Raw genomic sequence first — 17,266 nt, forward strand, 5'->3', positions numbered from 1 at the left:
AACGTAGGTTAAATGAAAATCACTACAATACTAATTCTAGAAACAACACAGACTTTTAAAAAATATACTTTTTATTCATTTAGCATAAGCAAAACAAAAAACTGACAATAATGTTCATTAACCTTGCTTATTTGAATATCATTCAGTATACTGTACGGATTAGTCTTTCACAAATGAAATCATAAATACGCTACGTTTCTGGCACACTTAAGATGTTCCACATCAAATTATTAAATCCCATTTGGAAGTGCTATTATCCTTCATTAATTTTCTCGGACACATTGTAGTGATAACTACCACTCATCAACGTGATAATGTTGACGGGAACCATTCGTTTCACTTAGTCAATCATGTACCATTTACTTCTTTAATTCAAACTTTTCATCTGATGGTATGGCTGTGGGAAATGCTTTAAAACACTTAATTGCATCCAGCTGTAGGTGTAAATGTAATTGTTATTAGCAATTCATTATTAATTATGATGAAACAATTTATTTTTGCAAACAGAATTCACGAATATCATACGAGACAACCAGCGATTTTCTATATATATCTAACGAGTCTATTTTACAATTACAGGCAAATCATATTCATACTATTGTGTAACAAATGTTTTTCCTTTATATTAACACCTAAACTTTTTCTTTCAATCTCGTCCTTATCTGAACACCCTATTTTACACTCAACAGACACAGACAAACACAGACAGATGCATTTCATGTTTCTGAATTGTGTGTGCATTTGATGCTACCATTCACGTGAAATGTTTCATAGCTCTTAATCTGACAACGTGCAAGCGGCTGCGTTGGTATTGAGTATTTGGCAGCAATAATACAATAAACAATAAATTTGAAGCAGCCATATTGCCTTGAAATCTGTGGAGTACAAACCAGTCGATCGTTAGGTAGAATAGGATACTGCTGACAATTAATCAAAGGTAAATATATTTGCCATTGGAAAATGTAACGTAACACAAAAGGTAAACAGGTATTGAAGGAAGCAAAAGATGACACAGTCAAGACAACACTATGTTGCTGCAGAAAAAAAACAGCAAGGCAAATAGAGACAAAGATTGGCGAATTTGTAATGTATTCCGTTTTATTTTTATTATTTACTTGTCTTCGATACTACTGCATTACACAGCCATGGGTCTGCTTTCAGAATTCGTAAATGTTGAAATGGATCGTCTAAGAGGTTCAGAAACTTTTGAAAATATTTCTTTTATTCTCGTTAGTGCAGAGACGTAAGTGACAAAATTAATTATACAGCGATATACACGTAACCAGATTGCGGTAGTATCGCGTACACAAGGTATAAACGGGCAGTGCATTGGAGGAGCTGTCATTTGCACTCAGCCGGCCGTTGTAGCCGAGCGGTTCTACGCGCTTCAGTCCGGAACCGCATCGCTGCTACGGTCGCAGGTTAGAATCCTGCCTCGGGCATGGATGTGTGTGATGTCCTTAGCTTAGTTAGGTTTAAGTAGTTCTAAGTTATAGGGGACTGATGACCTCAGATGTTAAGTCCCATAGTGCTCAGAGCCATTTGAACCATTTGCACTCAGGTGTTTCACGTGAAAAGGTTTCCGACGTGCCTATAGCCGCACTACGGGAATCAACAGGCTTTGAACGCGGAACATCACTTGGAGCTAGACGCATGAGCCATTCCATTTCGAAAATCTTTAGGGAAAGCAATATTCCAAGATCCACAGTATCAAGAGTGTGACGAGAATATCAAATTTCAGGCATTACTTCTCGCTATGGACAACGCTGTGGCTGACGGCCTTCACTTAATGACCGAGATCAGCGGTGGTTACGTTGAGTTGTCAGTACTAACAGACAAGCACTTCATGATATAATGGCATAAATCAATGTCGGACATACGACGAACGTATCCGTTCGGACAGTGTGGTGGCATTTGGCGTTAATGGCGTTGGTTGGACCACAGACGACTGGAAAACCATGAGTCCCGATTTCAGTTGGTAAGATGTAGTGGTAGGGGTTGAGTGTGGCGCAGACCCCACGAAGCCATGGACCTATTTCTCAACAAGGCACTGTGTAAGCTGGTGGTGGCTCCACAATGATGTGGGCTGTGTTTACAAGGAATGGTCCGGACCCTGATTATGTTCGGCTACTTGGAGACCATTTTCCGCTATTCATTAACTTCATATTTCCAAACAATGATGGCATTTTTATGGATGACAATGCACCATGTCAACGGGCCAGAACTATTCGCGGTTGATTGGAAGACTATTCTGGAAAATTTGAGCGAACGATTTGGCCATACAGATGGGTCGACATGAGTTCCATCGAATATCTGTGGGACGTAATCGAGAGATCAGTTCGTGCACAAAATCGTCCATCGGCAACACTTTCGCAGTTGTCCGCAGCTCGTGGTCTCGGGGTGGCGTTCTCGCTTCCCGAGCACGGGGTCCCGAGTTCGATTCCCGGCGGGGTCACGGATTTTCACCCGTTTCGAGATGACTGGGTGTTTGTATTGTCCTCATCATTTCATCGTCATTCATGAAAAGTGGCGAGATTGGCCTGAGCAAAGGTTGGGAATTTGTCCTGGCGCTGATAAGCGTGCAGTTGAGCGCCCCACAAACCAAACATCATCATCATCACTTTTGCAGTTATGGATGGATATAGAGGGCGCATGGTCAATATTTCTGCAGGGGACTTCCAACGACATGTTGAGTCCATGCGACATCGAACTGCTGTAATACGCAAGGCAAAAGGAGGTCCGTCACGATATTAGGATGTATCCCGCGCTTTTTGTCTTCTCACTGCATGTCTCATGCAGTCATCTGTAATTATTTAATATAGCTCCTCCCTTTATTACATCACATTTTACTTTTCCTTTGTGTTTTTATTGCTAATGTTGTTTCTTTCCCACCTCTACTTTACTTTTGCTCTTCTGCTGTTATTTTTCTTTCATTCTAGCCGCCCCCCCCCCCAACCCCCCTCCCACTCTTGTGTAACCTTCAGGTTACATCTTGAACGACTCGCTGTTGTCAGTCACTTCCGTTGTCTTTTCATAGGTTATGCTAATTAGCTCATTATTTTTCTAGTTCTGATTCTTGGGTTTTAATACTCGTACTGAGCGAGGTGGCGCTGTGTTTCGCACACAAAACTCGGCAGGACGTCGGTTCGAATTCGCACACGGCCATCCAGATTTAGGTTTCTCGTGATTTCCCTAAATCGCTCCAGGCAAATGCCGGGCTCGTTGCATTAAAAACGGCACAGCTGTTTTCCTTCACCGTCCTTTCGTGACCCGAGTCGTTCTCCAGCTCTGACAACTTCGCTGTCGAGAGGACTTTTAACGCTAATCTTCCTTCTTTCCTTTTGATACTCATGACAAAATTCCTCTGCTGTACTCCTACATAATATTAGTAAGAATAATGGTACCAGTATATTCATTTTCTTCCATTAGGCTAGTGAGAAGTGCTGAGATAAAAACTGAATGATTCATTCAAGTTATTAAAGTGCATGTTTGTCTTAGGAGCTTTATTCAAGCTAGATTCCTCTTTTATTTCTCACTCATGAGATAGGGTTGGAGATTACTGACATCGTAAGGGTATGCAATAGCGTTGATGCAGTTTTATGGAAGAGGTGGGCTGTGCAGCCTGATATCTTCTTATGTTCCGTAGGTATTTGCCAGAATCTCCCAGATGGCTGCTCGGTAAAGGGCGACCAGAGGAAGCTCTCAAGGTCCTGGAGAGCGTAGCAGCAACAAATGGAAAGCCCCTGCCTTGTGACACGTGGATGAGGCTTGCTTACCTGTCCGAGCAGAGGACTCCACGCATGGACATCAGAAGCATCTTTACGAACAGGAACCTCTTTAAAAACACGGTTTTGTTGCTTATTAGCAGGTATGGGAATGCAAATCGCTTTTCATATAATTTTTGTAACTCGAACGAAAATGGTGATTTATGACGCTACATAATGAATATATACTTCTAGATCATCAGATCCGCAGTGAACAAAACAGTTGAAAGACTAATCTCAGCACACTACAGTCACCCTCTGATAACAGAAAACGATGATCGTTCTTAGTGGTAACATTTGATATTGGTACATATTTAATTAATTGCGATTTCAGTGCTTTTTTGTTCTATATATGGAAGGCTTTTAAAAATTGATCTTAGTTTGCAGCTGAAAATTTGTGGTTTTTGCTGCTTATAAACGCCTTAGTTACTTATGTAGTTATTTTCAGCGTCTTCTCACTGAATGCAACACTAAACTGTGAACACATAATTATCCAGTTACCAGTGTGAGGCTGTGGGGCAATCATCACAAACAGCAGTGTAGCGTTCATATCTTTAACCGATTGTTATATTTTCTTGCCAGTGGTGGGTATAGCTTGCCAGTACAGATTATGTGGTCATTTAGGCACAACGTGTGATACAGTATTCTTGTTTACAACTTCAAAGTGTAAACATTCTAAACTGAAAGAAAAAGTACAAAGGCTTCCTAAAAATATTGTAAGTTATCAGTAAAACTTATGAAAATAGTACTCAAAGATTAATTACGTACAGTCTTTGGCATGAAACCTGGTCTGTGACCAGCTTTCAAAGCGACTGTGTAAGATGAAACCCTTGCACCTGGAATTGTTTTAAGCAAGGGAGAAGTTTCCCCAAGTTTGAAATATAAGTGCTGGGCAACGTTGGAGCCCCTGTCTGAAAGTTTGACCTTTGAGAGGATTTACCAGTTTGGACACCTGCTGTGTGTGCTCTGTAAAATTCCAGCAAGAGGAGTTGTGCACAGACGTTATCTCAGGCTCACTTAGGTCTAGGAGCTCAGTCCAACTAGAAGGCACTTGTGTTAACTTTTCTGCAAGTATATGAATGGAAACGGGAATGGCTTGGTGCTGTCTCAGGTGTATTGTGCATTGAACTGGGGACCTAGAAACGACGGAGAGGCTTCATCCCGCTGTAGCCCTCAGTGGTTCACAACCCCACAACAGGCCACAGCAGTCCATCCACCTCACCACTTTTATGTTTGCATGGTAGAGTAGTTATGATGTACATGTACGTGAAGACAGTGTTTGCGCAGCAATCCCCGACATAGTGTAACTGATGTGGAGTAAAGAGAACCAGCCCGCCTTCGCCGAGGCACATGGAAAACCGCCTTAAAAACTATCCACAGGCTGGCCGGCACACCGGACCTCGACACATCCGCCGGGCGGATTCGTGCCGGGGACTGGCACGCCTTCCCTTTCGGAAAGCAGCGCGTTAGACTGCACGGCTAGCTGGGCGGGTGCTGTCTGAGGTGCTAAGCTGGAATGAGGAGTGCTTTAGCGGCAAACAGTGAAGATTTGCTGCCACGGTCTTTTATTTCTGCCGACCTCGAGTGCGGACAACTTGTGAAGGGAAACGCACACAAGGACATATTGGTGGTGTATAGAGAATGCTTAAGATTCCAAATTATCCACAGCAAGATCGAAATTCTGCTCAGCTGCAGTGAATAACATACGGTTTTATTCCAGGGCACGCAAATTTGGGAACCTCATTACCTCTATCCTACATCCACTAAGTAGAAGTAGTCCCTGAGCAAAATTATTGCGTAAATTTGTAGCCTATTAGAGAGCCAACAGTTTGTACAAGATACCAATTTTATTATGTCGTCAATGAACCGAAAGTAAGTATAGTTGCACCATGCATTATATATTAGTAGTAAGTTATGTCTATAGTTTTACAGTCATTTAATTTACTGGATATGAAAAGACTAACTTAGCGATGTTTACAGTTTTAACATTATATAAGAAGTAACTGAATATTTATAAGTTGTACAACATCAAACTGTCATGTATTTTAGCATACTTCATAAAAGACTTCATTAATGTAAATCAACGAATAGTCTCGAAAATTGTATATTACATTGTGTACATGACTGGAAGGGAAGTAATAAAAAGCAGCAGCCAACAACAGGCTAGATAGCTGTGTAGGGGGAGTACATGTTAGATGAAAGGGTTAGATGACTGTTGTTGTTTGGGGATGAGAGAGGACACTCCGTCCAGGGAGTAAATGGAGAGAGGGGAGGGTTAGCAAAGACTTTGTGTAAGGACGGTACAGAATAGTTGTTGTTACTATAGTCGAGATAACTTTGCGAGAGAAGTCAGTGTGGGACATTGACGTCATTGACGTTTTTGTGAAGCATTTTGTATTGTGAACTGTTAAGTTTTCGCTAGGTGTCTGTGCTAAGATAAGTTATAAGAGTAGGAAACGAACTTTTTCGTTATTTAGTGGGGTATTAGTGAAGCTCTGTGTGCATTGCCTGCCAGCTTGCAATGCTGTTTCAACAGTTAATAGTCAAAGGAAATAATTTCATTCGAAATTTTAAGCGACATTCAGATGTGGCCAGGAATTCGGCACGTGGGCGGTGCTTTGACACGTTGGTTTCTCTCTCTCTCTCGTCTGACTACTCGCTACCCACACCATCCTGCTTTGTTGTCCGAGTGGCAACAGTGGCGGAAATGCATGCGCGTCGCTTAGAAGGCAGAACAGTTACGCCCGGATAAGTGACTGGCCGTCATGCGTCTTGGCTTCATGTTATGCTACTATCATGAAATTCGAAAAACTTAAGCTGTCTATCATAGAGAGCGGCGTTATACTGTTACTATCTGCTGTTAAAAGAGCATACATCAATAAAAATAATAAATTAAAATATGGCGGAGTTAGCACCTTTATCAGAAGTTGCTCCTTCCACAGTGTGATTTTGGTTTTAAATGCATCCACCTTTGTTGTTTTAAATCAGATATTAATTGCTTCTAGCGAACACTTAAATACTTCACAATACGGAGGTCGTTGAAGCATGCAATCAAGTTAACTAAACATGCGAGGTCCCCAATCCATTCCGAATGTTCTAACGCTGTTTTCTGCCTTTCTTTTCCCTTCATAAATGGAACAAACTCGTTCCCATTCCGAGTCTTCTAACGTTCTTTTCTGCCTTTCTTTTCCCTTCATAAATTGAACAACGATGTTTTCTGCCTTTCTTTTCCATTCATAAATTGAACAAACTCTTTCCAGGCATGCCCTTCGACTTAATCAACGTACTTCGCAGTAGTAGATAATGTCTCCAGTTTGTTACCGCAGTTCCATTAAAAACCGTTATAACTGGCGATATAAAGACCTATGTGACTTAAGATAATTTTCTGTTCGGGCCACCAGTTTCATGACATGCTCCATCCCAGAAAATTTAGCACAAAGTGCTCCTTGATGTACGAAACAATGAATTCTGTACGAATCGTTTGTTGGTCTTTATACTGTGTTTTGCAGCAATGCTACAAGCCCATTTTGTGCCCATCCCATCGCAGGCGCTCCATCGGTGGTAACAGACCAATTCAGGCCAACGGGTTCAACTGCCTCTTCAGTCGTTTTCACCTAATCGATACTTCCCGTTTTGTCTTTCATTGGCACCAGATCTAACAGTTCTTCTGTCACGTGTAAACTGTTGTGACTTCACGAACATGCACTGTTAACCCAAAACATTATGACTACTGCCCACCGTGAGGTGGGATGTCGCCTGGTTGCGCTGTTGGAATGTGAGACAATTAGGAAAGTATGTAAGTGGATAAAAGATGGATGTGAAATCATTCTAGCGACGATGTTGTTGTTGTGTTCTTCAGTCCTGAGACTGGTTTGATGCAGCTCTCCATGCTACCCTATCCTGTGCAAGTTTCAACATCTCCTAGTACCTACTGCAACCTACATCCTTCTGAATCTGCTTAGTGTATTCATCTCTTGGTCGCCCTCTACGATTTTTACCCTCCACGCTGCCCTCCAATGCTAAATTTGTGATCCTTTGATGCCTCAGAACATGTCCTACCAACCGGTCCCTTCTTCTCGTCAAGTTGTGCCACAAATTCCTCTTCTCCCCAATTCTATTCAATACCTCCTCATTAGTTATGTGATCTACCCATCTAATCTTCAGCATTCTTCTGTAGCACCACATTTCGAAAGCTTCTATTCTCTTCTTGTCCAAACTATTTATCGTCCATACATGGTTACACTCCATACAAATACTTTCGGAAACGACTTCCTGACACTTAAATCTATACTCGATGTTAACAAATTTCTCATCTTCAGAAACGCTTTCTTTGCCATTGCCAGTATACATTTTAAATCCTCTCTACTTCGACCATCATCAGTTATTTTGCTCTCCAAATAGCAAAACTCCTTTACTACTTTAAGTGTCTCAGCTGTGACTTATTAAACTGATAGTTCGGTAATTTTCACATCTGTCAATACCTGCTTTCTTTGGGATTGGAATTATTATACTCTTCTTGAAGTCTGAGGGTACTTCGTCTGTCTCATACATCTTGCTCACCAGATGGTAGGGTTTTGTCAGGACTGGCTCTCCCAAGGCCGTCAGTAGTTGCCGGCCGCGGTGGTCTAGCGGTTCTAGGCGCTCAGTCCGGAGCCGCGTACTGCTACGGTCGCAGGTTCGAATCCTGCCTCGGGCATGGATGTGTGTGATGTCCTTAGGTTAGTTAGGTTTAAGTGGTTCTAAGTTCGAGGGGACTGATGACCATAGATGTTAAGTCCCATGGTGCTCAGAGCCATTTGAACCATTTGAACCGTCAGTAGTTCTAATGGAATGTTGTCTACTCCCGGGGCCTTGTTTCGGCTCGGCGACGATACGGGCCGCAAATTGGGAAATGTACTGACATACGCGACTTTGACAAAGATGATATTATTATTACCCCGAGTCTGTGAAAGAGTATCTCGGAAACGGCGTAGCTGGTCGAATGTTCACGGGTTGCTGTATTGAGTATCCATAAAAAGTGGTAGAATGACAGTGAAGCTACCACCTGGCGATAAATGGATGGACGTCCACGACTCTTCCGTGGGATTCGGAAGCTAGCCTGCTCTGTAAATAGGATAGATGGCGATCTTGTGGCATCTCTGCCGAAAGAGCACAATGCTGGTGCACGCATAATGGTTTCAGAGCACACCGTTCACCGTACATTGTTGAACATGGGGCCCTATTTGTTAACGTGTTGGCTCAACGACATCGTCAGTTACGACTGGAGTGGCTTCAGGAATGTCGGGAGGATCCTGGATCAATGGAAAACTGTCGCCTCATCGGCTGCATCTCATTTTTGACACACCGGGTCGATGGTCGTCTCCGCAAATGCCGTCCCCCATGGGAACGGCCGTTTGAAACGTGCACCCCGCCATGAGACGCAGGCTGGTGGGAGCAATTTTATGCTGTGGGACACATTCTGCTGCGCTCACATGGGACCTATGGTAATAACCGAAGACAAGTTGACAGCTGCTGGCCACCTGCGTCAATTCACGCTTAATGTCTTCCCCGACGGTGACGTCATCTTTGATCAAGATAATTGTCCGTGTCTCAAAGCCAGAACAGTGCTACATTGTTTTGACGAACATGATAGTGAACTCACGTTGATATCTTGGCCACCAAATTCGCCTGACGTGAATCTAGTGTAAACCATCTGGGTCGCCATCAGGCGCCAACGCCGCGCCCACAAATCAGCAACCCGTTTTTACGGTAATTACATGACTTATTCGTAGAAATCTGGTGCCACAACCTCCACAAACTTACCAACAAACTGACGGATCCGTGATTCGTGGAATCGGTGTTGTACTGGGTTCGAGAGATAGCCCAACAAGCTACTAGGCAGGTGGTCGTAATGTTTCGGCTTCTCAGTGTAAATCACAAGTTGATTCGTGTTCGCATTCACGACCGATTCGTCCAGAGCAATAGAGAATGCAATGAACATGTTGGCATTCTCAATTCATCTACATCTACATTTATACTCCTCAAGCCACCCAACGAGGTGTGGCGGAGGGCACTTTACGTGCCACTGTCATTACCTCCCTTTCCTGTTCCAGTCACGTATGGTTCGCGGGAAGAACGACTGCCGGAAAGCCTCCGTGCGCGCTCGAATCTCTCTAATTTTACATTCGTGATCTCCTCGGGAGGTATAAGTAGGGGTAAGCAATATATTCGATACCTCATCCAGGAACGTACAACCTCGAAACCTGGACAGCAAGCTACATAGCGATGCAGAGCGCTTCACTTGCAGAGTCTGCCACTTGAGTTTGCTAAAAATCTCCGTAACGCTATCACGCTTACCAAATAACCCTGTGACGAAACGCGCCGCTAGTCTTAGGATCTTCTCTATCTCCTCTGTCAACCCGACCTGGTACGGATCCCACACTGATGAGCAATACTCATGTATAGATCGAACAAGTGTTTTGTAAGCCACCTCCTTTGCTGTTGGACTACATTTTCTAAGGACTCTCCCAAGGAATCTCAACCTGGTACCCGCCTTACCAACAATTAATTTTATATGATCATTCAACTTCAAATCGTTCCGCACGCATACTCCCAGATATTTTACAGAAGTAACTGCTACCAGTGTTTGTTCCGCTATCATATAATCATACAATAAAGGATCCTTCTTTCTATGTATTCGCAATACACTACATTTGTCTATGTTAAGTGTCAGTTTCCACTCCCTGCACCAAGTGACTATCCGCTGCAGATCTTCCTGCAATTCGCTGCAATTTTCTAATGCTACAACTTCTCTGTGTACTACAGCATCATCCGCGAAAAGCCGCATGGAACTTACGACACCATCTACTGCCTGTAGACATCTGATACCACGACAGCTATGTGGCTAGTTCTTGTTTGTCGCGAAAGGATAATTTCGGACAACATGTGTCCTCCAATGGCGTCACGAATTCCACTGCTTCAACAGTGCAAAAAAAAAAAAATGGCTCTGAGCGCTATGGGACTTAACTCCTCAGGTCATCAGTCCCCTAGAACTTAGAACTACTTAAACCTAACGAACCTAAGGACATCACACACATCCATGCCCGAGGCAGGATTCGAACCTACAACCGTAGCGGTCACGCGGTTCCAGACTGTAGCGCCTAGAACCTCTTGGCCACTCCGGCCGGCTTCGACAGTGCACTCTGTAATGAACTCGTCATGGGTAAAAGGTTTATTAGATCTGACAGTTTTGAGTTCTATCTTATAGCTTGGTTTTAATAATGGGCTTCTACAGTTGGTTGCCCGCAGAAAACAAGAAACTTTAGAACTGACTGTAAATGTTGTAACTTGGCAAGACAGCCAAGTCACTAGGAGGTGAAGCCGAATGGCACGCGTTTAAGCTCACGCAGGCTGGCGTGAGGTCTGGAACAGTTAAAGGATTTGAGTCTAGCAAATAAAGTACATAGCTGTTGGAATACTTAACTTTAATCCATAATTGGTGAACATCGGTCTGACGGTTCATGCATCACAAGATAAATAGCAATTGATAATGGCGCCTTGCTAGGCCGTAGCAAATGACGTAGCTGAAGGCTATGCTAACTATCGTCTCGGCAAATGAGAGCGTAATTTGTCAGTGAACCATCACTAGCAAAGTCGGCTGTACAACTGGGGCGAGTGCTAGGAAGTGTCTCTAGACCTGCCGTGTGGCGCCGCTCGGTCTGCAATCACTGATAGTGGCGACACGCGGGTCCGACGTATACCAACGGACCGCGGCCGATTTAAAGGATTTAAAGGCTACCACCTAGCAAGTGTGGTGTCTGGCGGTGACACCACATTCCTCCCCCGCAAATCGGCGTACGGTTGTGTTATAAGGCTTCCGCCCGCCGTGGGGAGGACCCCATGTTGACGTATGCGACGAGGTGGGGAGCGTAACAACAGGCGAGGCTGTGCCACCCGCACCCTGCCATTCGGTCCGAGGGGAGCTAGGAAACGCCTGAAAACCTAGTCCAGGGTGCACGCCAACATGCGGTGTATGCGCCCGTAAAGGGACAGGATGGGCCGAAGGGTCGACCTCCATCGGGTCGGGGCACCCGACGGGCGAAGACGCCATGTGGTCCGGAGCGGGCAAGAGTTCCATGTCGGAGGACAGCTGGTCACGGGAAGCGATCGGCGGCGCGTGACCCAGGGAGGCGCCCGGCGGTTGCAGCGACGCGTCCACTGCGGGCGTGGCCTGCGGGATAACAGGCGGCGGCGCGTCGCCATGGGGCAAAATGGAAGGCAGCGTCGGTAACACCTGGGAATGAGGCGAGCCAGTAGATGGGTCCCCAGGGCGCTGACCGGACGGCACCGTCGCTGAAAGCAGACGGGGAGCGGCAGAACCCGTGCGACGACAGAGGCGCAGCTGATTGAGATGCCGACGCACCTCACCAGAGGCCCCCAAAACCAGATACATAGCGCGGACGAGGCAGCGAAGAATGCGCCCTGCGAGCCAACGCCGTGAACCTCGATAGTTGCGATAGTATACAACGTCGCCTGGGGCAATAGCAGGTGTGTGCCGCTGCACAGGAACCTGATGCGGCGGATGTAGAAAAGACATCAAGGTTCGATGAGGACAACCGTGGAGCAACTCAGCCGGCGAGCGACCATCTCGGGGCTGAGAGCGATACGTGGACAAAAAGAGCAATAAGGCGTCCTCCTGAGAATGAGACTCTTTCAACTTCAACATCTGGTACTTGAAAGTCCTGACCAATCGTTCAGCGGCACCGTTTGACCGCGGCGAAAACTGCGCGGACGTCAGATGTTGAATACCATTGGCTTTGCAGAATGACTGAAATTCTGCGGACATGAATTGTGGGCCATTATCGGAAACAATAGTCTGTGGCAGATCTTCAATGCAAAAGATAGCCGATAACGCTTGGATGGTGGCAGAAGACGTCGAGGAAGACATCCGGACAACAAAAGGAAAATTACTGAAGGAATCGACAACAACCAACCATCGAGCATTCCAGAAGGGACCAGCAAAATCGGTGTGTAAGCGTTGCCAAGGGGAAGTGGCTTTCGGCCATGCAAAGAATTTTCGCGGTGGTGCGGATTGTTGTTCGGCACACGCCATGCAAGAAGAGCACATATTCGTAATCGCAGCATCGATTCCGAACCAAGTACAGTGCAGACGAGCAAGTTGTTTCGTTCGCACTATACCCCAATGTCCTTGGTGAAGAAGCCATAAGACAGAGGACTGTAACGAAAGTGGGACCACGACCCTGGACTGATCATTATCAGAACGCAACAGCAAAACACCACGTCGTACAAAAAGTCTCTCCTTGTGAGCAAAAAATCGGCGAACCAACGGATCCTCGATCCGTGACTTTGACAAAGGCCATTGCGTAGCAATAAAACGCAAAACGGTAGCAAGGACAGGGTCAGCAGCTGTGGCTGTAGCTACACGACGAAAATCAATCGGAAACGATTCGACCACGTCATCGGATTCCGAATCAATGAACATGCAAGCAAGTTCGGAAGAATCGAATGCTCTATCCTCAGCAACAGGCAAACGGGACAACGCATCGGCGTTTCCATGCTTAACAGTGGACCGATACAAGATATCGTAGCGGTACTGCGAGAGGAAAATAGACCAGCGAATGAATTTCTGCGCTGTATGTGGAGGTACAGGCTTGTTCGGATGAATAAGTTATGTCAAAGGTTTTTGGTCTGTGATGATGGTAAAGTGACGACCGTACAAGAAATCATGAAACTTAGTAACACCAAATACGAGAGCCAGTGCTGCTTTCTCGATCTGTGAATAATTTCTTTGCGCAGACGAGAGCAATTTGGACGCAAAGGCAATATGGCGATCGTGTAAACCATCTTTGTGCGCAAGCACAGCACCGATCCCGAAATCCGATGCATCCACCATCATCAAAAGGGGCTTCCGGGGATCGAATGGCGTAAGGCAACTATTGGAAAGCAACGCCGATTTCAACTGGCGAAAGGCGCGTTTGCATTCCGTCGTCCAGACGAACGGAACATCTTTACGGCGTAAGCGATGAAGCGGAGCTGAAATGGAAGAGGCGTGGCGCACATATTTATGATAGTAATTGATTTTTCCCAGCACGCTCTGTAGGTGCTTCAAATTCTGCGGCGAAGGCAAGTCTTGTATGGCACGGAGGTGCTCTGGACTGGGATGTATGCCTTGGGCGTTGAGTACATGGCCCAGATAGGGTAAGTCACGAGCAAAAAACACACATTTGTCCTTCCGCAAGCGAAGACCATTTTGGCGCAAGACCTGAAATAATGTTCTGAGATTGGCTAAATGTTCTTCTTCCGTCTTTCCGGAGATCACAATATCGTCCAGATAGTTTGCTGCAGTAGGGACCGACGCACAAACAGTTTGTAGATATTGCTGAAACAATGCAGGGGCGGATGCACACCCGAATGGCAGTCGTTTGAATCGATACAAACCAAGATGCGTGTTAACCATCAAAACGCGCTGGGAGTCTTCGTCCACCGGTATTTGCAAGTACGCATCTGCTAGGTCCAACTTCGAAAAATATTTACCTGAGCACAGTTTGTTAAAAAGATCTTCTGGGCGGGGTAAAGGAAAAGTTGCAATCACTAGTTGTGGATTCACTGTTGCCTTGAAGTCCACACAAAGTCTCAATTTTCCAGAAGGTTTTGGCAAAATTACTAAGGGTGATGCCCAGAGAGAAGACTGCACACGTTCAATCACACCTTGTGATTCCAAATCGTGCAATGTTCTTGCGACCTCATTACGCAATGCGTGGGGAACATTGCGTGCTCTGAAAAATTTCGGTTGCGCGTTTACTTTCAGTTCCAAATGTGCTTTATAGTCCTTAGTGCAACCAAGGCCCAGTGCAGAAATGTCTGCAAACTCTTCACATAGACGAGAAACACTGTCTTAAGGCACAGTCTGGTTCACTGATAGGACCTGATTTACTATAGACAAGCAAACAACTGAAACAAATCTAAACCAAACAAGTTCACTGCAGAAGAAGAACGAAGGACATACAATGACACAAGTTTTATTTGTCCCTTGTATGTTGCAAGAAGGCTGCACTGTCCTAACACAGGGATCGCTTGTCCTGAATAACTCCTTAACTTAACATTTGTGGCACGCAACGGAGGTGTGCCCAGCTGTTTGTACGTGTCATGATTGATCAGTGAAACTGCAGCTCCGGTATCGAGCTGGAATGGTATCACGTTGCCAGTAATGTCCAAGTCTACAAAAAGTTTATTGGACCGCTGACGACAAGAGCGACGGACACTGATACAGAAACACGTGTGACTTGACGGGATGTCCGTCGATGTTGACACACACTTTTTGTGGGACAAACACAGTCACTGTTAGAGAGAGTGGCACTGGGCAGAGTGGAATGAACTACATGAATTTTCATGGGCGATGGTTCACGAGCCTGAGTATTCTTGGTTCGATTCCGATTCCGGCGCAAAGCAAAGGGCCTGGAATGGTTTTGAGCTTCCGATCGGAGCTTTTTCTGGCAAACACTTTGAACATGTCCTTTTTTTATTACAGAAAAAGCAAATAGCCTGGCGTGACGCGCAATTCTCACGCGAATGTCTAGTAGCACACCGCGGGCATGATTTTAGCACTGCATTTGCTTGCTTGCGCGGCACACGTGGTGGAGAGCTTGGCGGCAGCGGCGCGGACGGGTGCGAGGGCTGTTTATTGTTCCGTGTATCGTTCGGCGTGCCGGTTAATGTGACACACGGCTGGTGAAGTTTCAAATGATTCCTGAGCAAAGTCAAGTGTGTCTTGCCGATCCAATATGTCCATCACTTTTTGAAGGGAGGGATTGACTAGTTTCAAAATCTGTTCCCGTATACGAACATCAGAAACGTTCTGTGCAATTGCATCACGTACCATAGTATCTGAATAAGGGAGGCCACATTGACACTCAAAAGCACAATCCCTAGTAAGGGCTTGCAAAGTTGCAAACTACTCCCTATTAGTCTGACCGGCTGTACGTTTTGTACGAAAGAACGTATACCGTTTGGCAACGACATTGACTGATTCTTTGAAATATGCATCTAATGCAGACAAAATTTCTTTGTAGGACAGAGTTGCTATGTCGCGTCGGGGAAATAATTTCACTAACACGCAGTACGTCTGGACGCCTACGGCGGAAAGGAGAAAAGGCTGCCACTCATTACCTTGAATTCTGTAGGCGGCGAGATGGAATCCAAATTGGCGTGACCACTCCATCCAGCTTTCCAATGCCGCATCAAAAGGACGAAAAGGTGGTGCAACTGCGTGTTGGGGCTGCATGAGCGGTGAAGCGGCGGCTGCCGCATCATTTTGCGTTGCACGTTGACCCTGGACGAGCTGTCCAAGTGCATCCAATAAGGCCTGCGTCTGCTGATTCTGCAAGCGATAAAATTCGGACAGTACATCTGGAGATTGTGGCGAAGCCATGACACAAGTAATTTAGGCAAGATCAAAACGAACGCAAAATCCTCGTCGTCATTTGTTGTGACTTGACAAGACAGCCAAGTCACTAGGAGGTGAAGCCGAAAGGCACGCGTTTAAGCTCACGCAGGCTGGCGTGAGGTCTGGAACAGTTAAAGGATTTGAGTCTTTCAAATAAAGTGCGTAGCTGTTGGAATACTTAACTTTAATCCATAATTGGTGAACATCGGTCTGACGGTACATGCATCACAAGATAAATAGCAATTGATAATGGCGCCTTGCTAGGTCGCAGCAAATGACGTAGCTGAAGGCTATGCTAACTATCGTCTCGGCAAATGAGAGCGTAATTCGTCAGTGAACCATCGCTAGAAAAGTCGGCTGTACAACTGGGGCGAGTGCTAGGAAGTGTCTCTAGACCTGCCGTGTGGCGCCGCTCGGTCTGCAGTCACTGATAGTGGCGACACGCGGGTCCGACGTATACCAACGGACCGCGGCCGATTTAAAGGCTACCACCTAGCAAGTGTGGTGTCTGGCGGTGACACCACAGTAAACACATTGGATTTCTATGAGCAAGTAGGTACAAATACAAGCGGCACAAACAATGATTTTCGTATGTTACGTTGAGTTCGGCTTGCTGTGCAGCACTGCACTTTTGGAGGTGCGCCAACCTGTTTCCTGTTTCGTCGCCAACTAAATCTTTAAAGCCCTCCCAGCTAGCCGCGCTGTCTAACGCGCTGCCTCCCGAAAGGGAAGGCGTGCCGGTCCCTGGCACGAATCCGCCCGGCGGATTAATGTTGAGGTCCGGTGTACCGGCCAGCTTGTGGATGGTTTTTACGGCGGTTTTCCAGCTGCTTCGGCGAATGCGGTCTGGTTACCCTTATTCTGTCTCAGTTACACTATGTCTGCGATTGCTCCGCAAACAATGTCTCCACGTACGCAAACACCATCATTACTGTACCATGCAAACATAACACTGTCTTCGGTGTGGGCGGCGGTGGGGTGGGTGGACTGCTGTGGCCTGTTGTGGTGTTGTGAACCACTGAGGGCTACGGCGGACGAAGCCTCTCCATCGTTTCTAGGT

General features: G+C 45.8%; 1 protein-coding gene across 1 annotated transcript in view; it reads left to right on the forward strand.

Moving 5' to 3' along the window:
• LOC124607440 (carcinine transporter-like) overlaps positions 1 to 17,266 on the forward strand; it is a 65,306-nt gene that overhangs the window by 11,528 nt on the left and 36,512 nt on the right. The window contains exon 3 of the mRNA XM_047139770.1: positions 3,647 to 3,868. Within this exon, the coding sequence (XP_046995726.1) occupies positions 3,647 to 3,868 (222 nt within the window). The remainder of the gene's footprint in view (positions 1 to 3,646; positions 3,869 to 17,266) is intronic.

Source organism: Schistocerca americana, chromosome 3 (assembly GCF_021461395.2).
Source record: "Schistocerca americana isolate TAMUIC-IGC-003095 chromosome 3, iqSchAmer2.1, whole genome shotgun sequence".
NCBI lineage: Eukaryota > Metazoa > Arthropoda > Insecta > Orthoptera > Acrididae > Schistocerca > Schistocerca americana.